Source organism: Telmatherina bonti, assembly GCF_933228915.1.
Source record: "Telmatherina bonti genome assembly, chromosome: 8".
Classification (NCBI taxonomy): domain Eukaryota; kingdom Metazoa; phylum Chordata; class Actinopteri; order Atheriniformes; family Telmatherinidae; genus Telmatherina; species Telmatherina bonti.
In genome coordinates, this window is record NC_136626.1 from 36,625,183 (window position 1) to 36,651,365 (window position 26,183).

General features: G+C 44.4%; 2 protein-coding genes across 2 annotated transcripts in view; one reads left to right on the forward strand and one right to left on the reverse strand.

The window, feature by feature from the left end:
* mcf2l2 (MCF.2 cell line derived transforming sequence-like 2) overlaps window positions 1-26,183 on the forward strand; it is a gene marked incomplete at its 3' end in the record, with an annotated part of 78,419 nt that overhangs the window by 37,632 nt on the left and 14,604 nt on the right. Inside the window, exons 14-25 of the mRNA XM_079245126.1 lie at window positions 355-458; window positions 1,630-1,718; window positions 13,240-13,306; window positions 14,305-14,420; window positions 15,635-15,704; window positions 19,571-19,663; window positions 19,768-19,860; window positions 20,152-20,274; window positions 21,159-21,239; window positions 21,330-21,470; window positions 21,935-22,027; window positions 26,004-26,082. Of these exons, the coding sequence (XP_079101252.1) occupies window positions 355-458; window positions 1,630-1,718; window positions 13,240-13,306; window positions 14,305-14,420; window positions 15,635-15,704; window positions 19,571-19,663; window positions 19,768-19,860; window positions 20,152-20,274; window positions 21,159-21,239; window positions 21,330-21,470; window positions 21,935-22,027; window positions 26,004-26,082 (1,149 nt within the window). The remainder of the gene's footprint in view (window positions 1-354; window positions 459-1,629; window positions 1,719-13,239; window positions 13,307-14,304; window positions 14,421-15,634; window positions 15,705-19,570; window positions 19,664-19,767; window positions 19,861-20,151; window positions 20,275-21,158; window positions 21,240-21,329; window positions 21,471-21,934; window positions 22,028-26,003; window positions 26,083-26,183) is intronic.
* b3gnt5a (UDP-GlcNAc:betaGal beta-1,3-N-acetylglucosaminyltransferase 5a) lies at window positions 2,856-4,037 on the reverse strand (the record flags this gene model as incomplete). Its single annotated transcript, XM_079245128.1, has 1 exon — window positions 2,856-4,037. One exon carries the CDS (start codon window positions 4,035-4,037, stop codon window positions 2,856-2,858), a length of 1,182 nt encoding a protein of 393 aa, XP_079101254.1.

The following is a 26,183-nucleotide window of genomic DNA, read 5'->3' on the forward strand; positions in this document are numbered from 1 at the left end:
ACCTGGCCGCAGCCACACAGAGCTAAAAATATGTAAAACAAATAGAAAATAAACACAGAATTAAATACAGAAAAAGCCTGATATGACTTTTTAAGAAAAGCATTGACATTCCTGCTTCACTGCATTCCTCAGGATATTCTAGAAATCATTACTGGATATGAATGTTTTTATTTAATAACTTTTTGGAGATTATTCCAAGACCATGGTGCATGGTAAGAAAACACTGTAAACCCAAGGAACATTTAACAGCAACAACTGGGAGTCATGCAGATAATGAGTAGAAAAACATGCGTTGTGATGGGACACATCAGTAAAAAAGCTTTTACTCTCATGTTCCCAATGTTTTTATTCCAGCTCTTGCACGCAGAGCTTCTGATAACTCCAACAGCGGAAGGCAGCCGGCTGAGTCTGATCCCAACAAGAAGAAGAACATTAGCAAGGCCAAGGGAGGCATCAAGGTACATGAATATACCAATGCAGATTCTATTCTATTCTATTCTATTCTATTCTATTCTATTCTATTCTATTCTATTCTACAGTCATTTAGCAGACACTTTTATCCAAAGCAACATACACATGAGTGAGAACAACACAAACATGAATTCAAACAGTAGAGGACATGGTAGGAAGGTGTTTATATATATGTGTATATATATATATATATATATATATATATATATATATATATATATTTTTTTTTTTTTTTTTTTTTTTTTTTTTTTAACTTTATTTTTTTCTTGCTTGCATCCATTTTCTTGACTTTTAGTCCAATTTTAGGCAGGTACACTTGGTCTGGTCTCCAGTCCATCACAGGTTACTCACTCATACAGTAAATTAAAAAAAAGACTACATTCTTAGAGACTTGTATGCCTCTTACGTAGATATTTTATAAAAGGCCTGGTAAATGTATTTGTAGTGTAAAACCCAAATGAACTTTCCTCTAGGCTCAAGTCATGCACCTCCACCCTTGGTAAGCAAAGCCCAGGAGAGAGCACAAAGCTATGCAGCCCTGTGTACACACATTATCTGTAGCACACATTGTGACTACTTTCCCTACCTGGACTCCATAATCCTTTTCTTTCAGAGTCATGACATGGTAGAATTACTGCGTTAGATCCTGTGAAAAAGGTCCACTCACACGTCAGCTTTAGTGTTCCATCTGCACACTCATCTCCTGTGCATGTCCAGGATGTCTGCTGTTACTGGGACCTTTAGGCTTAGCTTCTCTTCATATATCCAGTGGCAAAAGGTGGTTTATGTATTTCTAACCTCAAAGCTCTGCATGGCATGTGCAAACAGACACATTTCAGCTTCGTTTAGGTGGTTTGTGTTCAGCTTTAACGATGTTGCAGAAGAGGTGATCCTGCTCCAGGCCAGTTTAATATTCATCTCTTATTCCTCATATGTCACTGCATCGCTTTCGCTCATCAGTTTTAAGATAGAATCTGTGACCATGCATCTAAAAGCAGAATGTAATCTTTAATTGCAGATCAAGTTGAATATTTAACTGGAGAAAAAGTTTCCAGTGGAAGATTAAATGAACAGCTGATGTTGGTGACTGCTTGAGAAGAAGACAGATGATGATCTCTTCATCATCCCAGTAACAGATTAATGTAAATGTGTTTGCAGATTGAGGTGATGCACGAGGAGAGCCAGGGAGGCTCCACTCATGTTGTTGTGTCAAATGAGACAGAGGAGAGTCTGTCCAACAGGCGCAGGTAAACACAAACAACCGTTTTCTGCTTCTTCAGGAACTTTCTGACGTTAAAACTTTGCTTCCGACCTGTGTTGGTGGCACACACACATTCATTACATCCATCTCAGGAGATACTGGTGCTGTCGTCCCGCAGCGTCCTGAAGGCCCTTAAATACAGAAGCCTGACAAGCAGACGGACGGACAGTTTCGTCTGTTTCTCATGCTTTGGTCCCACAAAAACTACATAGAGGGCAAAGCATGAAGGATTTGGAAATACAGTGGGGTAAATGAAATAGTAAAAGTAATAATCTTTTTAATTATATGAAATGGTTTTATTTCTAATTATATATAATATAATATAATATAATATAATATAATATAATATAATATAATATAATATAATATAATATAATATATATTTGTATTTTATTTCTATATTTCTAACCGAATTGAGGAAAGGTGTTATTTAGTTCTCCTTTTACAAATAGCATTTAAAAATACATTTACATACCACATTATACAATAATTAACTAATATTTCAATTTAAAATCCAGCATTTTGCAAATTCATCATTTTATTGTATAAATTCTTTGTTAAATTTGAAACTATATTTATTTGCTTTTCGGAAGACCCTCCTGGTCCTTCATAGACTTGTGGTGAAATTGTTGTAAAAACATGAAACATATCTTTATTGTGACTCTTCTGTAGTAATCTCCCCCGTCTCATTTCAGACCCAGATAACACACACCGCTTGTAGTACTGAAGATGCACGTGATTCATTGTGATTACGTCGTTTAAGGCAGGAAGCAGAAAAAACACCTCATCCAGAAAAAAAAAAAAAGTTTCTTTCCATGTTTACTGTACACACACAGCCTGCATGAGCTTTCACAGCATCCAGTTTAATTTAGCGCCAAGTCATACAAACAGTCCAACCAACAAGCAGAACTTGGTCATATCAGCTGAATATGATGGTTTAAGTCAAGTATGTGAGAACTCAGATGGAGAGCTGTGTGTGTGTGTGTGTGTGTGTGTGTGTGTGTTTTCAGAGACAAAAACCTTCATTTTAACAGTAAAAGAAGTAAAAAATGAATCAAGTTAGAAAATAGAATCGATGTAAAATATCAGCAGTTTGAGCAAAACAATCTCTGACGAAGCTGATTCATGTGAAAGCAGCCAGACAGGAGTAAGTGTTGTGGTAATACGGCAGACACAGCAGAGTCACTCTCACCGCCGTGCAGTACAGTTTACCCAGAATCCCTCCTGCTTCGCTGTCCGCCGTCGTCTCTGTTGCTGCCTGCCACAGGAACCGCACATCTGCTGCATGACCGTGAGATGTGATCATGCGGTCGTAGATGCAGGGGTGGTATGGAGCCTTGCCCTCCCCTGAAAAGTAAGCATGTTCTTGTGGAGAGACCCCCATGGCCTTAGCGCACATTCCCATGAAGACGTCATCGATGTAGAGGGAAGAATTCAGCACCAGGGTGGCCTGGTAGATCTTAGCAGCCACATCCCTGGAGACTACGTACCCTGCTCCTGCAGTGTAGTCTGGGTAGGAAGGCCAGGGGTACAGATCATACGGAACGTGGTATTTGCTGCCTTTATGACGAATTGGAGGGGCTCCCCTGTGCACATGCCCCACCCACAAGTCTTTAGCACCTCGCTGGCTCCTCAGGAGACGCTGCAAGTACTTCACCAAGTTGGGCATGTGGACAAAAACGTCATCGTCTGCAGACATGAGGAAGTGGGCCTGAGGGCAGAATGTTTGGCTCCAGTGGAACTGCAGGATCAGTTTAGTTGTCAGGTTGTGAAATGTGTCCACAAAGTTCTGCTGAATGAGGTCTCCGTGTATCTGGTCCTCCCGATGCAAGGCGTCTTGGACCATAGATCTCCCTCCTACATCTGAATAAACGCCCACGGCGAACACGAGCCTCACGCTCACCCCCAGTTCAGACCAAACGAAGCTCTTGTTCCCCCACGTGTCCCTGATGGCCTGCCGTCTCTCAAAGTTCTCTGGTGCAGATTTCACAAAGAGGAGCAGGAGAACATCATCCCAGGCCTTCCCGTCTCCAGCCCTACATTTCCCAGGGTGGTTGATGATGTACGGATAGCTGACACGCCTCCCATCAACGCCTGCAGAGCCCTGATGGGGAAAAGAGATGGCCAGGGAGGAACTGAGAAAGTCATAGCTGTTCACCAGGTAGCGGTGAGAGAAGGAGATCATGTGGCTGACCACGTGGTGGTCCAGCTCCTCCCAGCAGATCATCAGGACACACAGCACCAGGCCTGTGCTCAGCATCTGGACACACTGACACTTGTTGATACGCCGGAAGTTCATGAACATCCCGAGTTCTGGTTTTTTTCTCTGTGGATGAAGATCATGTTCCTTCCTTCAACGGAACAGTGCTGTTTGTTTTTATCCTCACAAATCTGGGATGGTTTCACCTTTCTCCTCTTCCCTCACTGCGTCCACCGCCTGTCTGAGGGCTGAAGGACATCACAATACCTAAAAGCACAACAGAAATATGATCGGGTTAAGAATTTGCGTATTTCTGCTTTTAACCAAGTGGGTTGTCAGATTCTGGAGCAGATGTTGGTTCAGGGCCTTCCTCAGGGGCCCCCAGTGGTGAATATTCCCTTTCAACACTTGGACTCTCCTCAGGTTTAGTACGCTCTGGTCATCCTCATGGATGGTGAAACTGCTATTAAATCATCATAAATCAATATATTTTATACCTTTTTTTTAAAAAATAAATCATTTAAACATCTTCCATCCTGAGCAAAAATCCCAAAGATTCAATCATTGTTAGGATCTGTCATTGTGTAAAAAAATCATCATACATTTTCTGCTCTTTTTCATCAATCACCTGAAAAACTACACCCATTATTTATTTGAATTATTATACATTTAAAAGACAGACAAAATATGAGATATGTAGTGTAGAGTAAATATTAGGGAATATTATTTGGTTTGGTTGTGATCAGAATATAATTTAACGATCAACAACAAAACTGATTAGATGTTCATCAGATATTGGCTCCAGGTGACCTTCTTGGTCAGAAGTTTCCTCATTGACTTTCATTAAAACTACATCATTTAATCACGCTGTCATTACGTTTAAAATTATTCTTTTTTTTTTTTTTTTTTAAATATCAGTATTTCATTCAAGAAAGGTAGTTCATTCATTCATTCATTATCCTAACCGCGTAATCCGATGAAGGGTCGCGGGGAAGCTGGAGCCTATCCCAGCTGTCATTGGGCGAAAGGCAGGGTACATCCTGGACAGCTCACCGGTCCATCGCAGGGCAAGAAAAGTGGTTGTTTAACCATTTTTTTCCTTAATTTTACCAGACCTTGCAGACAGACGCAGGAATTCCTGCATCTGTGTGCAGACTGGTCACATTCACATGTTTTTATTCCTCCTTTATTCCCAATCCCAGTTTAATCCACCTGTTAATACAAAGTAGAACTAAGTAAAGGCAAATGAATGTGTTTTCTGTGCAAACCTCAATTCAGAATGACTATTTCCCTGCAAACACGAAGGAGAATACTTAAATTCAGAATTATTTCATTCCAAATAATTCCAGATTGAAAAACACAACATAACCATGGCAACTTTCTGGTGTCCTGGTTGAAGTTTTTTACTTTGTGTTTACTCTTGTTTAACTTTGTGTTTAACAAGCAGTGCTTCTCTTTCAGGAGAGCCCTTCTGGTATCACATCAGTAAAATATTACAAATCCTCTGAGCTGTAAGACAGAAATAAACGCGAAGCAGTTAAAACACAGTTGATCTTTACGTCCCAGCAGCCCAGCCTGCCGTGGCGTCCGCTCTGCTGACTCCGAGTCATATCTGAGATTTGCATGAAGTATTTCAGAAGTACTGAATATTTCTGTTATCTCACAGTTTCGGTGTTTATTCAGTCTCTCAACAGCCTGAAACTCTTCCTGGTTTAGAAAGTATGGATGTGAAATACCTGCAGCTCTGCTCAGAGTTTTCTCTAAGAATAAAATAAAGGAGACAAGAAAACTTTTGCACTTTTAATTTTAGACAAATGACACACACACCTGGGTGAAACCCATTATAACTGGGAACTGTGTGAACAATTATTTCTTAAATATGAACAAGAAGAAGAAAACCTTGTGGATTTTTGGATGTCCAGGAATTTTTCTTGAATGTTTTTTCTCTGGAGATCATTTGAGCTGTGGTCCAGCTGGTGGCGTGTACGGTACATTTTAGTTCAGGTTTTTATGCAGTGAAATAGTATCTGCACCCTTCCTGATGTTTTACTAGTTTCTCACACTTAAATGTTTAAGATCATCAAACATATTTTAATATTAGACAAAACTAACCTGAGTAAAGGCAAAATTCAGTTTTCATATGGCGATTTTTTTAAATTTAGTCTTCATGACTCTATGTGAAAAAGTCACGAGTTTACCGTGATTAACCACTTTTTTAAAGTTCAGTTTCACTGATCACATCCAGGCCTGATCACTGCCAGACCTGATCAATGAAGAAATCACTTCAACAGAAGCCGTCGGAGGAAGTGAAGCAGGCTGTGAGACGTGGAAAAGAAACACATCATGCCGCCTTCCAGAGACATTCAGGAACACATCTGAAATCTGTCAGTCTGGAAAGGTTACAAAGGCTTTAGGACTCCAGTCAACCACAGTCAGAGACAAATATCCACACATGGAGACAACTGGGAACAGTGGTGAAGCTTCCTGGGAGCGGTTGGCCTCCCAACATGACTCCAGGAGCACGACAACGACTCATCCAGGAGTCACGACAGGCCGGCTGCCTTCTGCTGTTGGACTGATGAGACGGAAGCTGAACTTTCTGGAACCTGTCCGTCCTGTTACATCTGGTGTAAAAATAAATCATCATAGCAGCAGTCAGGCATGGTGGTGGTAGTGTGATGGTCTGGGCCTGCTTTGCTGCTTCAAGACCTGGACCACTTGCTGTGATTGCAGGAGCCATGACTTCCACTTCTACCAGAACATCTTTCAAGACGGTGAGCAGTCATCAGTTCATCACGTCAGACTCAAGCACCATGAGTTCTACAGCAGGACAGCACCAGCAGGACAACACCAGCGGGACAACACCAGCGGGACAACACCAGCAGGACAACACCAGCGGGACAACACCAGCGGGACAACACCAGCAGGACAACACCAGCGGGACAGCACCAGCAGGACAACACCAGCGGGACTACACCAGCGGGACAACACCAGCAGGACAACACCAGCAGGACAACACCAGCGGGACAACACCAGCAGGACAACACCAGCGGGACAGCACCAGCGGGACAACACCAGCAGGACAACACCAGCGGGACAGCACCAGCGGGACAACACCAGCGGGACAACACCAGCGGGACAGCACCAGCAGGACAACACCAGCAGGACAACGCCAGCGGGACAACACCAGCAGGACAACACCAGCGGGACAGCACCAGCAGGACAACACCAGCAGGACAACACCAGCAGGACAACACCAGCGGGACAACACTATCAGGACAACACCAGCAGGACAACACTATCAGGACAACACCAGCAGGACAACACCAGCGGGACAACACCAGCGGGACAACACCAGCGGGACAACACTATCAGGACAACACCAGCGGGACAGCACCAGCAGGACAGCACCAGCAGGACAACACCAGCAGGACAATACCAGCAGGACAACACCAGGACAACGCCAGCGGGACAACACCAGCAGGACAACACCAGCAGGACAACGCCAGCGGGACAACACCAGCAGGACAACACCAGCGGGACAACACCAGCGGGACAACCCCAGCGGGACAACACCAGCGGGACAACACCAGCGGGACAACACCAGCAGGACAACACCAGCGGGACAACACCAGCAGGACAACACCAGCGGGACAACCCCAGCGGGACAACACCAGCAGGACAACACCAGCAGGACAACACCAGCGGGACAACACCAGCGGGACAACACCAGCAGGACAACCCCAGCAGGACAACACCAGCAGGACAACACCAGCAGGACAACACCAGCGGGACAACCCCAGCGGGACAACACCAGCAGGACAACCCCAGCAGGACAACACCAGCAGGACAACACCAGCGGGACAACACCAGCGGGACAACACCAGCAGGACAACCCCAGCAGGACAACACCAGCAGGACAACCCCAGCAGGACAACACCAGCGGGACAACACCAGCGGGACAACACCAGCGGGACAACACCAGCGGGACAGCACCAGCAGGACAACGCCAGCGGGACAACACCAGCGGGACAACACCAGCGGGACAGCACCAGCAGGACAACACCAGCAGGACAACGCCAGCGGGACAACACCAGCAGGACAACACCAGCGGGACAACACCAGCGGGACAACACCAGCAGGACAACACCAGCAGGACAACACCAGCGGGACAGCACCAGCAGGACAACGCCAGCGGGACAACACCAGCGGGACAACACCAGCGGGACAACACCAGCGGGACAGCACCAGCAGGACAACACCAGCAGGACAACGCCAGCGGGACAACACCAGCAGGACAACACCAGCGGGACAACACCAGCGGGACAACACCAGCAGGACAACACCAGCGGGACAACACTATCAGGACAACACCAGCAGGACAACACTATCAGGACAACACCAGCGGGACAACACCAGCGGGACAACACCAGCAGGACAACACTATCAGGACAACACCAGCGGGACAACACCAGCAGGACAGCACCAGCAGGACAACACCAGCAGGACAATACCAGCAGGACAACACTATCAGGACAACACCAGCGGGACAACACCAGCAGGACAGCACCAGCGGGACAAAACCAGCAGGACAACACCAGCGGGACAACACCAGCAGGACAACACCAGCGGGACAGCACCAGCAGGACAGCACCAGCGGGACAACACCAGCGGGACAACACCAGCAGGACAACACCAGCGGGACAGCACCAGCAGGACAGCACCAGCAGGACAACACCAGCGGGACAACACCAGCAGGACAACACCAGCGGGACAGCACCAGCGGGACAACACCAGCAGGACAACACCAGCGGGACAGCACCAGCAGGACAACACCAGCGGGACAACACCAGCGGGACAACACCAGCAGGACAACACCAGCGGGACAACACCAGCGGGACAACACCAGCGGGACAACACCAGCGGGACAGCACCAGCTGGACAACACCAGCAGGACAACACCAGCGGGACAACACCAGCGGGACAACACCAGCAGGACAACACCAGCGGGACAACACCAGCGGGACAACACCAGCAGGACAACCCCAGCAGGACAACACCAGCAGGACAACACCAGCAGGACAACCCCAGCAGGACAACACCAGCGGGACAACACCAGCAGGACAACACCAGCAGGACAGCACCAGCAGGACAACACCAGCGGGACAACCCCAGCAGGACAACACCAGCGGGACAACACCAGCAGGACAACACCAGCAGGACAACACCAGCGGGACAACACCAGCAGGACAACACCAGCGGGACAACACTATCAGGACAACCCCAGCAGGACAACACCAGCAGGACAACACCAGCAGGACAACACCAGCGGGACAACACCAGCAGGACAACACCAGCAGGACAACACCAGCAGGACAACACCAGCGGGACAACACCAGCAGGACAACCCCAGCAGGACAACACCAGCAGGACAACACCAGCAGGACAACACCAGCAGGACAACACCAGCGGGACAACACCAGCAGGACAACACCAGCAGGACAACACCAGCAGGACAACACCAGCAGGACAACACCAGCGGGACAACCCCAGCAGGACAACACCAGCAGGACAACACCAGCTGGTCCACCTCTTAGTGGCTTCAAACAAACAAAATGAAGGTTTTGGAGCCGAGTCAAAGTCCAGACTTGAATCCAGTTGAAATTCTGTGGTGTGACCTTAAACAGGCGCTTCATGCTGGAAAAGCCTCCAGTGTGGCTGAATTACAACATGTCTGTGGAGAAGAGTGGCCCAGAATTCCTCCACAGAGCTGTGAAAGACTCACTGCGAGGAATAACAAACGTTTGGTTGCTGCTGCTGCAGGAGGCGCAACCAGGTGTTACGTTCAGGAGGAAAATACTGTTCCACGTTGGCTCATGAAGGCTTGGAGAGCTTGTGTCATCCAATAAAATCTCTATTTCAAAGCTGCATTTTGTTTTACTCAGGTTAAAATATGAGTGACGACCTGAAATCACATACCTTTTTGCAGCACTGTACCTGCTAGTTTAACCCTGGTAATGGTTTTACTGGATATTATTCCAGTAATCAAACTAAAGAAACAAACGAATCTGGACTTACTGGGACGCTGTTCAGTCCAATCCAAGTCCTTGTTTCAGAGGGGCAATGTTGTCTGATTCCTTCTTTCTCTCATTTTTTATGCTCACTTCAGATGTAAAAGATCCATTATTGATCTCAGCTGAAGCTGTACTGGTCCCAGTGTGAGAGGGAGAAGGAGAAGGATCATGTGTGTGTCGGTGGGAGTGTGTTGTAAAGTGGGAGGGACCATGTTTCAGTGGACATAATGTTAGATAGAGTGTATAAAGATGACTTTTTTACATAGAAGTTTAGAAATGTTATATATTCTAAGTCTGTGATGGGGAAATCTTGTGCTTGAGAGCTGCAGTCCTGCAGGTTTTCAGTGTTTCCCTGCTCCAACAAACCTAATTCAAATTAAACTATGAAATTCTGCACAGTGACTCATTCATTTGCATGAGGTGTGTTGGAGCTGGGAAGCATGGAAAACATGCAGGATGAGGGTCAGGGTTCCCCGCCGCTGTTCCTAACTGGAGAGAAATATGAAGCAGTTGTGTTTGGTGCTGCTGTTGTACCGCCTGCATGTGCTCCGTCTGACTACATCATGTGCTGGAAACTTAGTTATGGGCATAAAAAGGAGGTAAAGTCTTGTAAAATTGCACAAATGCGAGTCAGCACTTACAATGTGAGCAGTTTTACAGACATATTTAGGAAATGAGCAAACAAGACTCGCTTGTTGTGTTGCTGCACATTCCCCGTTATAACAAGGTTGAAAAGCGACGCCCTTTTTCACAGTCTGGGTATTGATAAGGCCTGCCAGTGTATGAGGGCATGTGATCTCTTATAAAACAATCACAACAGCTTTCTGTTCACCAACAGAGTGACTCAAAGGGCTTCACAGAGACAATAAAACATTAGAAGCAGGAAAAGGAAAGAACATTAAATAAAAACATGATCACATTTAAAACTTCAGCTTTAGAGAAACTGATGCAGATCTGGACGTTGAAGAAAAACTGGAGGGTCTTTAACCGGATATTCCAGCTGATCTGAGGCTTTCTGGGAGTTTCCTCCAGACATGTGGAGCATAGAAGCTGAATACATCTCCATGTCTGCTTCTGGCTCAGGAGACTGATAAAAGACCAGATCCAGATGACCTGAGAGTTCTGCTAGGTCTACACTGGGTCAAGAGGTCTCTGTAAAGACCCTGTTATGAAGTAGATTAAGGTGAGAGTCTGGACCAGTTTTTCCAGCTCCTGCTGAGGCAGATCAGATCTTTTACCCTTCATGTATTCTAAAGGGGACCCCAGGGACAACCATCTCATCTTCCTCAGCTTCCAAAAGCTCAAGGGGTTCAACTGGATCATCATTTCATCCTACAACTATTACCAGCAATCAGTATCTGTTGTTCACAAAGTAAAAATGGAGTTCTTTTTTATGAAGAAATATAATTATTCCCTCCAAATGAATATTTAAAAGTCGCTGCTTTCTTACCTCTGCTGGATTATGCAGACTTGTTATTTTAAATTGTCTGTGATCAGTATCTCAAGAAGCTGCACCGTTGTGCTTTACGTTTCACTGCAGACTGTGGAAAAAGGTACAAATAGCCTTCGTTCTACCCGTTCTTCACATGGACTGATTTTCATCCATAAAACTCCTGTTTTATGAAGCCAGAATCAGCAAGACCCCTGCTCGCGTTCTGGTCCACAGATGGTGGTCCTGAGCCTGAGAACAGAACTTCAGGAAAAAGCTTCTTCCATTGTTTCCCCACTTAGAATAACGCACAAAAAAACAGATCTCTGAGGGGGAGTTTAAGTTGATTTTAAGGGCCTGACATGAAAACTTTTAAATTTTATTTGCATAATCCATCCATCTGCCTGACGTTGGCTGATGCTAGTTGTATTTGATAGTTGTGGTATGTTATGAACTTACTTAGCCAGGACACTCTTGGAAACAAAATGTTTAATCTTAGAGATTTTTAATCTGATAGAATAAAGGAGAAAATGAAAATGAACAGCTCAGATTGTGCCTTAACTGGAGGTAAAGTCATAAATCATAGGATTTGCAGGGCCTAAGGCCGAGAATATGCTTACGTTTACGGATGGCTTGCATATCTTGTTTGTTTATGTACATTCTCAGAAAGGAGAGCAATGTGTTTACAGGGTACAGAAAGCCAGTAATCAGAAGGTGCAGTGCCATCCATCCATCCATCTTCTGCTGCTTATCTGGGGTCGAGTCGCGAAGGGCAGCAGCCTAAGCAGCGAAGCCCAGACTTGCCTCTCCCCAGCCACATTTGCCAACTCCCAAGTTGTTCCCAGGCCAGCCGAGTGATATAATCCCTCCAAACTGTCCTGGGTCTCCTCCTGGAGGGACATGCCCAGAACACAGGTGTCCAGGAGGCATCCTGACCAGATGCACCTCCTCTCGATGCGGAGGAGCAGCGGCTCTACTCTGATCTCCTCCCAGATGACCAAGCTCCTCACCCTATCTCTAAGGGCCTGTAAACAAGATCTCGTTCTTTCAGAGTTCAGAGTTCACAATCATCTTTATATGTTCGTTTAAGACAAAGGTTAATGGTGGTAATGCACAGCTAGAAACCACCCAACCTGCCCGAAACACTCACAGCCATTCTTCTAAACCATCTCTCCAACTGTTGTCCTTGTCTTCTTCTTCTATGGTTTGTTCCTCTCCAAGATTGGCTAATCTGATCAACACTGTCCCTGCAGTTTCCGGTGGTATAACTCTGTTTGCAGCATCAAGCAACAGACCTGTAAACTTCCCCAAAAAACAGAACAAATGACTGGCGTAAAGGAGGCTGGAGACAGATCATCTGTCATGGGCCTTTATCCTCAGCTAGTTGGCAACATCAACATACGGTTAAGAATCAGAAATATAGCCTTGTCTTAATGTGAACAATGTCTACGAAATGTCAGCAGGCTGCAACTGTGAATAACAACACATGTTCCAAAGCTCGTATCAGAACAAAGCAGATGTGACTATTTTACTTACTAACTGTGATTATTTAACACTGACTGGATTGTTATTCACATCTGTCTAATCTCCCCGTCATCATACCGAAAACCAGACTTCTTGGTTCTGTTCTGCTCTTTAGTTTATTTAGGCTTTATTCTACAGCTCTGTTTATGCTAATTAACACCTTTGCTCTGTGTTTCAGTTTTACTTGGCTAGTCAGCATAGTTTGTTGTCAAAGTCCCACCAGGCCAGTCCTGGTCAGTTTAGCACAGCCATTATATGAAACTTTTCTTTCTTTTTGCAGACACATCATGACTGAGCTAATCGAAACAGAGAGGATATATGTGGAGGAGCTGCAAAGCATCATGGAGGTACAGTTTGCTGGCTGGAATGTTTTTGTGTTTTTGCATCAGTGTAATGATGTGTTCATGTTTTACTCTGCAAACTGTCGAGATTACGAGGTTGGTTTGGTTTCTGGAGGTCGGCTATGGGACTCACATTTTGTTCTTTTATTTAAAAACTGATGCTGCAGTTTGAATTTATTATAAACTGCTCAAAACAATAAAGACAGGACTGAAATATCACATCTTAGAAAACTGATAACTGAAGTATACCAGATTAAAATCTGTATTAATTGCATAGTGAGAACTGAAAACAAATAAACGATCAATGGAAATAAAAATCCTGAACCCATGGAGGTCTGGATCCAGACTGAGAATTGAAGTGGAAAAGTCAGATCACAGTCTGGCCCAACTTCTGCACCAGAACCAGTTCACAACCAGGGAATCCACCATTAGCTATAAGAGCAACAACAAGAATACATTAAAGCTGAAGTAAAACTGGACTCTCCAGCATGACAATGATCCAGAACATGCCAGATTTTGATCCTACTCAGAGGCTGAAATGGGATGAACATGAAGAAACCCTGACAGCTGAATGAAACCAGTGTTGAGCAGTGGGTCAGACTCAAAGTGAGTCAGTCTGGTGGACGGAGGCAGGAATATCACTGGAGTTATTCCACCCAAAGAGGGGAAACTGGCTGTTAGAGGGAGGGGCATCCTTCCTTTTTCCTCACCTGGAATACTTTTGTTCCCTTGTTTGATGGGTAAAACCAGTTGTTCTTGTTCAGATTCAATCCCTTTCCTTTCTGATTATCTAACAGTGTAATAATTTATACACAAGACAGTGCTTCAGCTGCAGAGCAATAAACTACGACACTAATTTACTGCTAGGTTACTGTATCTGAACTGTATCTAATCTAGATTACCATCTAAAACGGTATGGATGAGGAATAAAAACCTGTTTCTCTCTAATTAACTGTGGTTTCTGGGTGTATTGGCTCATTTTCACGTCTCATCCGAATCTCCAGGGTTATTTTGCTGAGCTGAATAACTCAGAGCTCAGCCACCTCATCCCACCGTCACTGGAGAACAAAAGAGATGTGCTGTTTGGAAACCTGCCGGAGATTTACGAATTTCACAACAAGTAGGTAGAATGCCATATGACCATATGCTTTTTATTTATTTCTTGTCTGCTGACATCAGAACATGGAGGAGGATAAAGAGGAGAATATGCTGGAGTACTGCCACATCTCTGATGTTTAGTTTGTCTGTAGAGAGGACTTGTTTACAGCTTGGAAATCCAAAACTACTCAACAGAACATGGACAGAAATTAACAAAGGTTCATATGGAAATTTATTGTAATTTTACCAAAATGTAATTAAAAGAAACTGTTAAATTAAAGTTTAATGCTGTTGATTATCTTTATTTTACTGTTAAAATCTGTTTCACTAAATTTAGTCTGCATATATTTATTTGGTTGTGGCCTAGGTAGGTGGACTTAAGGACCCCAGTTCAAGATGAACCATGTCGACCCTTAACCTCCAACTGCTCCTTGTATGCTGGGATACCAGACATCCCACTGATCCCAGTTAGAATTAGAGACTGGGTTAAAAGTAGACAGTAAATTCACCATCTGGGATCAATAAAATATATTTAATATAAAATATTTCACTGGTGATATTTTGTGTTTACAGTGCATATGGAAATGCTGATAGCACTGATAATAATCTACTATAGAACTGCACAATAACCATAAATAATTACATTCAAGTGTAATTACTACATTTACTTTTTATATTTTTGCTGTTTTTGACCATATTTATCAGTCATTTTCTATCATACATGCTAATTTCATCAAACATTAAAATACAAAAGACAACAAAAGATCTTTCAGGATTTTGCTTTGTTTCTGTTCATTCACAGTATTTTTTTACAGTGTTGAGTCTGCTGCAGGTCTTGCAAAACTGTTTTCAACATGAACGTGCAGAGTGACTGAACTGCTGATGTTATGAATTGTAATTGGTTAACCCTTTAAAACTTGGAGAAACTGTATCAGATATGATACCCACAATATTAAAGAGTTAAATCAAAGGCGCTAACCTATTTTTGAAGTGTGGGTCATTGAGCCAGCAACAGAACTGCATTAAAGGGGATGATCAACACTTAGAACAGGTGATTTATAAGTCTGTAGTTTTCTATTAATTCTTTATTTTGTCCACGTCCAAGGCAAGATCATTCAGATTTACCCCTGAAGACCAGACTGACCAACATGGAGCAGGAATGTGAACTGAAAACATGAAGCAAGGAGGACACATGGCGTTGTGGTTTTATTTTTCCGTTTCATGAATTCTGTGCAGGACATTTCGAATGGAGCTGGAAAACTGTGCAGAGAAACCAGAACTGGTGGGAACCTGCTTTCTGAAAAGAGTAAGTTGCATTGAAGAAAAGGTAAAAAGTAGCAAAATAACCAAAGGCGGCCTTGTTTGTCAAGGTTTGTTACAATAAACACACTACATCAAAACTGAAGATATCCTTAAAATAAGACTACAGCACAAAACATGAGAAATCTAACTTCCACTGAGAAACATATATAAATATTACTCACTTAGAACTGATGTTTTATGTCTACATGAAAAAGAGTTCATACGTTTTCTACCAGATAAAGTTAGAAATCTTTAGACATCAATGAACTTTGGTATTTAAATGACTAAACAGGCTGTAAATGATTCAGTAGAAAGGTAATATGGGACATTAGCAGTTCCATAGGTAATGAATTTATTCCCAATTATTTAAAAAAATTAGGAAAATGTTAATTAGAATGTACACTGAAGCATTACTTTAAACATGGTTTAATATACCAAATTTTATATGTTTAGAGAGTCTAATTGATCACCTTTAAAACCAGGTATAAGTTGTAACTGCTTATGTTGGACGAGCAACACAGCTAAAAGAAATGATTTCACTTTCTGTCCATATGAAAAGTTTCATAAACAGATGGCTGAAGGCCTGATGTTGATGTTGACGTTTACATTGACGTTAATGTTTACGTTGACGTGGACATTGACATGACGTTGATGTTGACGTGGAGCTTGACATTGAAATTGATGTTGATGTTGATGTGGATGGTAATGTTGACTTTTACATAGACATTGACATCGATGTTGATGTTTGCATTGACGTGGACGTTGACGTGGACGTTGACATGGATGTGGACGTTGACATGGATGTGGACGTTGACATTGACGTTGACATGACCGTGGACGTTGGTGTGGACATTGACATAGACATGGACGTTGATGTGGACGTTGACATAGACGTGGACGTTGACGTGAACGTTGACATAGACGTGGACATTGACATGGAGGTGGACGTTGACATGGATGGGGACGTTGACATTGATGTTGACATGACCGTGGACGTTGACATGGAGGTGGACATTGACATGACCATGGACGTTGACATGGACGTGGACGTTGACATGGATGTGGACGTTGACATTGATATTGACATGACCGTGGACGTTGACATGGACGTGGACGTTGACATGGATATGGACGTTGACATTGATATTGACATGACCGTGGACGTTGACATGGAGGTGGACATTGACATGACCGTGAACGTTGACATGGACATGGACGTTGACATGGACATTGATGTGGACGTTGACATAGACGTGGACGTTGATGTTGATGAGGATGGTAATATTGACTTTGACATAGACGTTGACATAGACATTGACGTGGATGTTCATGTGGACATTGACTTTGACACTGATGTGGACGTTGACTTTGACATGAGTGCTTATGTGGATGTTTATGTGAACATGGACGTTGACGTGGATGTTGACGTGGTCGTTGACATGGAAGTGGACGTTGACGTGGATGTTTGCATCAACATGGACATTGGCGTGGATGTTTGCGTCAACATGGACATTGGCGTGGATGTTTGCGTCAACATGGACATTGACGTGGATGTTTGCGTCAACATGGACGTTGACATGGACGTTGTCATGGATGTTGGCATGGATGTTGGCATGGATGTTGGCGTGGATGTTTGCGTCAACATGGACGTTGACATGGATGTTTGCGTCAACATGGACGTTGACATGGACGTTGGCATGGATGTTGGCATGGATGTTGGCATGGACGTTTGCGTCAACATGGACGTTGACATGGATGTTTGCGTCAACATGGACGTTGACATGGACGTTGGCATGGATGTTTGCATCAACATGGACGTTGACATGGACGTTGGCATGGATGTTGGCATGGATGTTGGCATGGATGTTGGCGTGGATGTTTGCGTCAACATGGACTTTGACATGGATGTTTGCGTCAACATGGACGTTGACATGGACGTTGGCATGGATGTTGGCATGGATGTTGGCGTGGACGTTGACATGGATGTTGGCATGGATGTTGGCGTGGATGTTTGCGTCAACATGGACGTTGACATGGATGTTTGCGTCAACATGGACGTTGACATGGACGTTGGCATGGATGTTGGCGTGGACGTTTGCGTCAACATGGACGTTGACATGGATGTTTGCGTCAACATGGACGTTGACATGGACGTTGGCATGGATGTTGGCATGGATGTTGGCGTGGATGTTTGCGTCAACATGGACGTTGATAGGATGTTGGCGTGTACGTTGACATGGATGTTGGCGTGGATGTTGGTGTGGATGTTGGCATGGATGTTGGCGTGGATGTTGGCATGGATGTTGGTGTGGATATTTGCATCAACATGGACTTTGGCGTGGATGTTTGCATCAACATGGACATTGGCGTGGATGTTTGCGTCAACATGGACATTGACGTGGATGTTTGCATCAACATGGACGTTGACATGGACGTTGGCATGGATGTTGGCATGGATGTTGGCATGGATGTTTGCGTCAACATGGACGTTGACATGGATGTTTGCGTCAACATGGACGTTGACATGGACGTTGGCATGGATGTTGGCATGGATGTTGGCGTGGATGTTTGCGTCAACATGGACGTTGACATGGATGTTTGCGTGGACGTTGACATGGATGTTGGTGTGGATGTTGGCATGGATGTTGGCATGGATGTTGGCGTGGATGTTTGCGTCAACATGGACGTTGACATGGATGTTGGCGTGGACGTTGACATGGATGTTGGTGTGGATGTTGGCATGGATGTTGGCATGGATGTTGGCGTGGATGTTTGCGTCAACATGGACGTTGACATGGACGTTGACATGGACGTTGGCATGGATGTTGGCATGGATGTTGGCATGGATGTTTGCGTCAACATGGATGTTGACATGGATGTTGGCGTAAAGGATGTCTAAAGATGTTGGCGTGGACGTTGACATGGATGTTGGCATGGATGTTGGCGTGGATGTTTGCGTCAACATGGACGTTGACATGGACGTTGGCGTGGATGTTGGCGTGGATGTTTGCGTCAACATGGACGTTGACATGGACGTTGGCATGGATGTTGGCATGGATGTTGGCATGGATGTTTGCGTCAACATGGACGTTGACATGGATGTTGGCGTGGACGTTGACATGGACGTTGGTGTGGATGTTGGCATGGATGTTGGCATGGATGTTGGTGTGGATGTTGGCATGGATGTTGGCATGGATGTTGGTGTGGATGTTGGCATGGATGTTGGCATGGATGTTGGTGTGGATGTTGGCATGGATGTTGGCATGGATGTTGGCATGGATGTTGGCGTGGATGTTGGCGTGGATGTTTGCGTCAACATGGACGTTGACATGGATGTTGGCATGGATGTTGGCGTGGATGTTGGCATGGATGTTGGCGTGGATGTTTGCGTCAACATGGACGTTGACATGGACGTTGGCGTGGATGTTGGCGTGGATGTTTGCGTCAACATGGACGTTGACATGGACGTTGGCATGGATGTTGGCATGGATGTTGGCATGGATGTTTGCGTCAACATGGACGTTGACATGGATGTTGGCGTGGACGTTGACATGGACGTTGGTGTGGATGTTGGCATGGATGTTGGCATGGATGTTGGTGTGGATGTTGGCATGGATGTTGGCATGGATGTTGGTGTGGATGTTGGCATGGATGTTGGCATGGATGTTGGTGTGGATGTTGGCATGGATGTTGGCATGGATGTTGGCATGGATGTTGGCGTGGATGTTGGCGTGGATGTTTGCGTCAACATGGACGTTGACATGGATGTTGGCATGGATGTTGGCGTGGATGTTGGCATGGATGTTGGCGTGGATGTTTGCGTCAACATGGACGTTGACATGGACATTGTTGTGTGTTGTTGTGTTTCAGAAAGAAGAACTCCAAGTGTATGAAAAATATTGCCAAAACAAGCCTCGCTCAGAAGTGCTGTGGAGACAGTGTGGAGACAGCCTTTTCTTTCAGGTGAGACACGTTCCCAGGACTTGCTGCTCGTGTCGTGTCTCTGACTCGACTTCAACACGTTGAAACAAATTGTTAGCTAGAAGATTTTTTCTTTGTTCTCACAGGAATGTCAGAAGAAACTGGACCATAAACTGTCTCTGGATGCCTACTTGTTGAAGCCTGTTCAGAGAATCACCAAATACCAACTCATGTTGAAGGTGCACACACACACACACACACCAACACACACACTATGGTGTATTTCTTATCTTTAAGCAAGAATGTAAGTGTTTGATTTGAGAGCAAATTTAACGTTTTTCCTTCCAAACTTCCTTTCTAAACTCGTCTCCTCTCAAGTTTAGTCTTTCAGAATCATCTGATAAGAATCATTTAACAGAGAGGATGCGACCCGATGTTTTTAACACCTTTTCCCCTTTCTTTTGTCTTGTTTTTGTTCTTCACATCATCTGATGCTGCTTGTTTCTAACCCACTCTTTCCTGCTGAATAGGAGATGTTGAAATGCAGTAAGGGAGAAGGGATGGCCGAGCTGGAGGAGGCTTTAGGCACCATGCTGAACATCATCAAGTCTGTCAATGACTCCATGCATCAAATAGCCATCACTGGTTTTGAGGTAAGCAGGCAGAATGGATCCATACAACACTGTTATAATGAGGAGGAGGCAGGTATTTATTATTTACTTACTGCTTAACTCTTGTTCCCTCCAAAAGTTCAGACTCTTGTCACCACCAAATCACCATTACTTCATAGATGACTGAGAAAGTTTTGTATGTTTTTAATAAATATTTAATCCCTAAAATGATTCTGTGATGGACGGGTGACCTGTCCAGGGTGTACCCTGCCTCTCGCCCGAAGGCTGCTGGGATAGGCTCCAGCTTCCCCTTTATTAAGTGATTTTAGAAAATGAATGAATGAATTAAAATTATTAGTATAGCATTTAAAGGATTAAAAGTCTTAAAATGATTGAATGTTTGGTGTTTTTCAGCAGTTCTGAAAGTGTCCAAGTGATTTAAAATAATAATACTGTATATTTCTACCACAAGAGTCCCCAGAAGGAGTTTCTGATACCTCAAAAAATATTAAAAATGGAATTAATAAATACGGTTTTTAATCTCAGACACATTCACGTGTCTATTCACCACCAATTTTTATATGGAAAATAATTCACATTTTGTGTTGAATTATGTCGTCATTTAAATCGAACTGCCACTGAAAGAGTTAAAATCCTACAAATGACAGAATAATTGATATTTTTGAGCAGGACAGATGTTGTTTAGATTGTCTATGGGACAAAAAGCAGATAAAGTATTGATATATGATGACTTCATGGTAGTTTTTGAGCATAGGGACTGTTTTTGGCCATCACCAGAGTAAAAAAAAAAAAAAAAGAGACATGAGACAGAAAAATGTTAGATTTTAAAATTTTGTCTAAAAAAAGAGTTTTTAGACGAAGCAACACAAAGAAAAGACTTTAGTGGACGTTGTTCTTGTTTCCAGGGTAACCTGAGCGAACTGGGGAAGCTGCTGATGCAGGGATCCTTCAACGTCTGGACTGACCACAAGAAAGGCCACAGCAAGGTACAGCCTCTCACACACACACACACACACACACACACACACACACACACACACGCTGCTGTAAACGCCTGACAGGTGATGTGATTGCAGGTAAAGGACCTGGCCAGGTTCAAGCCCATGCAGAGGCACCTGTTTCTGTACGACAAGATGCTGCTGTTCTGTAAGAAACGGGAGGAAACCACAGAGGGTCACGAGAAGACGCCCACCTACAGCTTCAAACACTCGCTGAAGGTCCGACACAAGTCCAACACGTCCAGTCGCCTGGCTATGACGAAACATGAAGATAGTTAATGACATGACTAAATGATCTATTTTCACTTTAGAAATCACTTCATGGTGACAAATATAAAACAGTAAATCCAGCCGAGATCCAGCGATGCTAAACTGTGAAACAGAAGATGAAGAGTTTCAATACAAAACCAGGTCATAATGTCTGTAATGTCCCTAGTGTTAGCATCATGGATTACTTCATTTAGAGAGTTTTGTTCAGTCCCAACCTGCAAACAGCTCTGATATCTCTGAGGAGATTATTCCTGCCTGCAGGAGTTCATCTTTTATCTGAACTGTTTCTATCAGAGCATCTCTGGTTCAGACTGAATTCAGGGGTTCTAGTAAGATGTGAAGCACTTACCAGGACACTTACTGGCCGCCTCATGTTTACTGGCTCCCAGTGACCCTCGACCTTTTCTGTCCAGATGAGCGCTGTGGGGATAACGGAGAATGTCAAAGGGGACAACAAAAAGTTTGAGGTGTGGTACAACGCCAGAGAAGAAGTTTACATCATCCAGGTACGTTTCTTTCACCTGAAGGTCAAACTTTTTACACATCAGGGTTTGGAGAAAACAGAAAACAAACTTACTGGTTCCATCATGTCTGAATTTCTTTTGCTTTACAAAGAGCCCGTCTGGGCCGCGTGGTGACGAGCACTGGCTCCGCACCACAGGAAGGTTTAGCCTCATTCAGAGCCTTTCTGTGTGCATGTAGTCTTTTTCTGTCAGGATCCACCAGTTTCTTCCGTTTCCAACGTGTTTTTTCTTCCCCTGTACGGAGGAAGCTGCGTTGGCCGGTCACAGCTCAGTCAATTCACTAGTGGCCTCTCAGCTCCTGTAATACCAGAGGTCTCGTTTATAAAACATTGCACAGAATCTTTACTAAAAGTGTTTGTAAGCTGGAAATGTCGTATGCAAGCTAAAATCCAGACCTATAAAACCATGCACACGCACGCCACAAGCAGTTTTTCCTTTATAAATCCCACCTGCACCTCAATGTCTGCATACAAGGTTTCTCCTTACGTTCTATCCTCTACACGCTCACATTCAACCATAAATGGTCGATGCAAAGCACCGCATGAATAGCAACGTGTATTTAAATAAGCAGCTGATCATTGATTATCACGGTGGGTTCATGGTTTCCAAGAGTTGTGTTGTGGAGAGTAGACTACCAAAAGGAAGTTTTGTGAGTAGACAATCAGGAGTGAGAAGGATGCCATGTCTCAGTGCTGGTTGTTCTTCACACCACTTGCCCTGACGATCTTGCACAGCTTCCTAGAATGATATAAGAGTCGCCCCACCAGTGAGAAGTCAGCTGGGCACTGACATGTCACTCTTCTGCAGAACCACTGACCCCAGCAGAGATTCTCTGATGTAACATTAAATTAAAAAGAGCCAAAAACTTGAAACAGGACCTGAGAGATTCACCTGGACCTTCAGCTGATCCACCCGTTCACCTCAGCCTCATCAGGAATGTTCTCCATTGAAGGTGGCTGTTCTGAGTATAACAGTATAACCAGGTCTAACAAAGTAGCAAATCCTCCACAGATGGGATTACCAAGGGAGTGTGGGATCATCTGGACAGAGAATGGAGAAATATCCACAAATATCCAAAGAAGAGCTTTGCAAAGTCCTTCAAGGATCCTGGAGAACAGTTCCTGAAGACTAGATAAGGCTCTCTAAAAGGGTTTAGACTGGGATTACTATATGCACTCATAACAAATATAGACTGCTGAGTAGAGTTAGGAAGAACCGTTTTTGCCTCCAAATCAGAGACCATGGTCCTCAGCCGGAATAGGGTGGATTGCCCTCTCCGGGTCGGGAGTCAGGTCCTGCCTCAAGTGGAGGAGTTTAAATATCTCGGGGTCTTGTTCACGAGTGAGGGAAGGATGGAGCGTGAGATGGACAGACGGATCGGTGCGGCGTCTGCAGTAATGCGGACTCTGCGCCGGTCTGTCGTGGTGAAGAAGGAGCTGAGCCAGAAGGCGAAGCTCTCGATTTACCAGTCGATCTACGTTCCTACCCTCATCTATGGTCATGAGCTGTGGGTCGTGACCGAAAGAAGGAGATCTCGTATACAGGCGGCTGAAATGAGTTTCCTCCGCAGGGTGGCCGGGCTCTCCCTTAGAGATAGGGTGAGGAGCTCGGTCATCCGGGAGGAGATCAGAGTAGAGCCGCTGCTCCTCCGCATCGAGAGGAACCAGTTGAGGTGGCTCGGGCATCTGGTCAGGATGCCTCCTGGACCTCCCTGGTGAGGTGTTCCAGGCACGTCCCTCTGGGAGGAGACCCCGGGGAAGACCCAGGACACGCTGGAGGGATTATATCTCTCAGCTGGCCTGGGAACGCCTCGGGATCCCCCCCGCAGAGTTGGCAAATGTGGCTGGGGAGAGGGAAGTCTGGGCTTCCCTGCTTAGGCTGCTGCCCCCGCGACCCGACCCCGGATAAGCGGTAGAAGATGGATGGATGGATGGATGTTTTTGCCTTAATGAGCTGGATTTCTGTTGATTTGTTACCAGATGTTTTAAGTCCCATATAAATGTGAGGAAGTGAGCGGGGGCAGAAAGTTGTAGTTTACTCAGTATGTCAGTAAAATGTATTTCTAGCTGCACATCACTCATTAATATATTTATCATTATAAGACGATAGTGTTTTCAGTTTCCTCTGTCAGATTGAGCCACTAGAAGAAAGATCTTCTATTAAACATCAAAGATCTTAAAGAGGTGCTATGATGGTATTTGGAGTTGTCTGAGCTTTCTACAGTGTTACAGTGTTGAATCCTCATCAGACATGTGAACGGCACTGTTTTTTATCACCTAAACGCATGTTTGAGTTTGAGTTTGAGTTCCAGCACACGCTCTCCGTTCGGTTTCCATGGCGATGAAAAACGCGTAGTTTCAGAGTTTTTTCTACTTGGAAATGCTTGTGACGTCCCGGGGGATAAGGTTCGGTGATTGGTTACCTTCTACTGGTTAACAAGGGCATGTACAAATACATCAGGCGGGTGGAAAACGTGGGATAAAGTTATTTCCAACGATGGCTGGTGAGTTTACCAAAGAGAGACATCCTGCTGCATTCGTTGCTGTGGGTTGCTGTTTTCCACTTCGTTTTCAGGCTCTGATTCAGGTTCCAACATGTAGGGCTGGATGCTATGTGTTGACATTGTAGTTTGTTTTTTTTATTGAGTTCATATGAGCCTAATCCTTCTGTTTATGAGATGTTACAATGACGGTGAAAGCAGGTGCGGTGCGCGCTCCCGATGTAGTGCAGTGGCGGGAGGCGGGGCTTAATGCGGAAGAGTCTCAATCCACTCGTTTTGCCCGCAGGCTGATCTGACAGCCTACGGAGAGGGTCGGTCTGAAGTTAATAAAGCCATTTTGTCAGGTTCAGCTCAGGCAGTGTACCCAAATGCAGGACTTCAGAGACTCTAGAAGTTTCCGACTCGATTTATTCTTCCAGTCATATAAAAGGCAGGAATACACGATCTCACATGAGATGGTTGGCAACGATCTGACACTGGCAGATGACAAGCACACAGACTAAATACAGACAAAGAGGAAATGAATACCAGGTGAAATCAATCTGGGCTGGAACAAAACACAAAGGCAGGAAGGACAAGGCACATGAAATGAGAAGACTTCAAAATAAAATACAAATCCAAAACAGGAAGCAGACTAAACAGAAAACCTAACAGATATGACAGGACACAACACATTTGTGACAATAACTCAATCAATCCCAGCCCTTCTGCTCTCAGAAATAAAAATAAATTAGCCTGAAATGCACACAATAGTTCCACTTTAATGCACAATAAGATCCTAATTGCCAAACACAGCATTTGATTGGCTGCATGTGTGGAAGTGACGTCCAGTCCCATTGTTGTTGAACTGACCCAGTGGGAGGGAAACTTGTGATCAACCTACTTCAGATGCAGGTTAACAGCTGGTGCAAACTGACGCTTTCTGGCAAAAATGCATTAAATATGAAAATAAATCCAAGTAGATTCAAGGTGAAGTATATTCATCTGGAAGAATCTTTTATTCTGCATTTCTGCTGGCATCTGAAAAATGAAGTAAATGGAAAAATTCTTTTTAATCTAGAGGAAAACTATTCATATAAAAAGTATTATATTATAGAAATAATGTATCTTACCTACAGTATGTCCAAGTATATAAAATAATTGATATACATCACATGACACATTTTTTAAATGATTCATTAATGTAATGAATGAAAATAAACGTTATAGGCAAGGATCCTGCAGGTTTCTCGACTCTTACAGTCTGGAATTATCAGACCTGTGCAGAAGCAGGATTTCTGGCGTGCAGTATTTATGTGTTTCTATCCAAATATAACAAAAACATCTTTTTTTTTCAGTCCTGCTCTTGAGGGCAGCATTGCACCATGCTGCCTTCTCGACAGACGCTTTCTCCCTTGCATATTTATGTGTGTGTGTGTGTGGTATATATGTTTATACTTGTGCTCATGTCCTTCGCAGGCTCCCTCCATAGATGTGAAAAACATGTGGGTGTCAGAGATCCGTAAAGTTCTCACCGGCCAGTTACAAGCCTGCAGAGGTGCGTGCAAACACCTTTCTATCTCAGAATGTCTCTTTTCTGATGAACTTGTTATTATTTTAATCACACAATGTTGGTGACGTGAACAGTTGTGTAAGAGC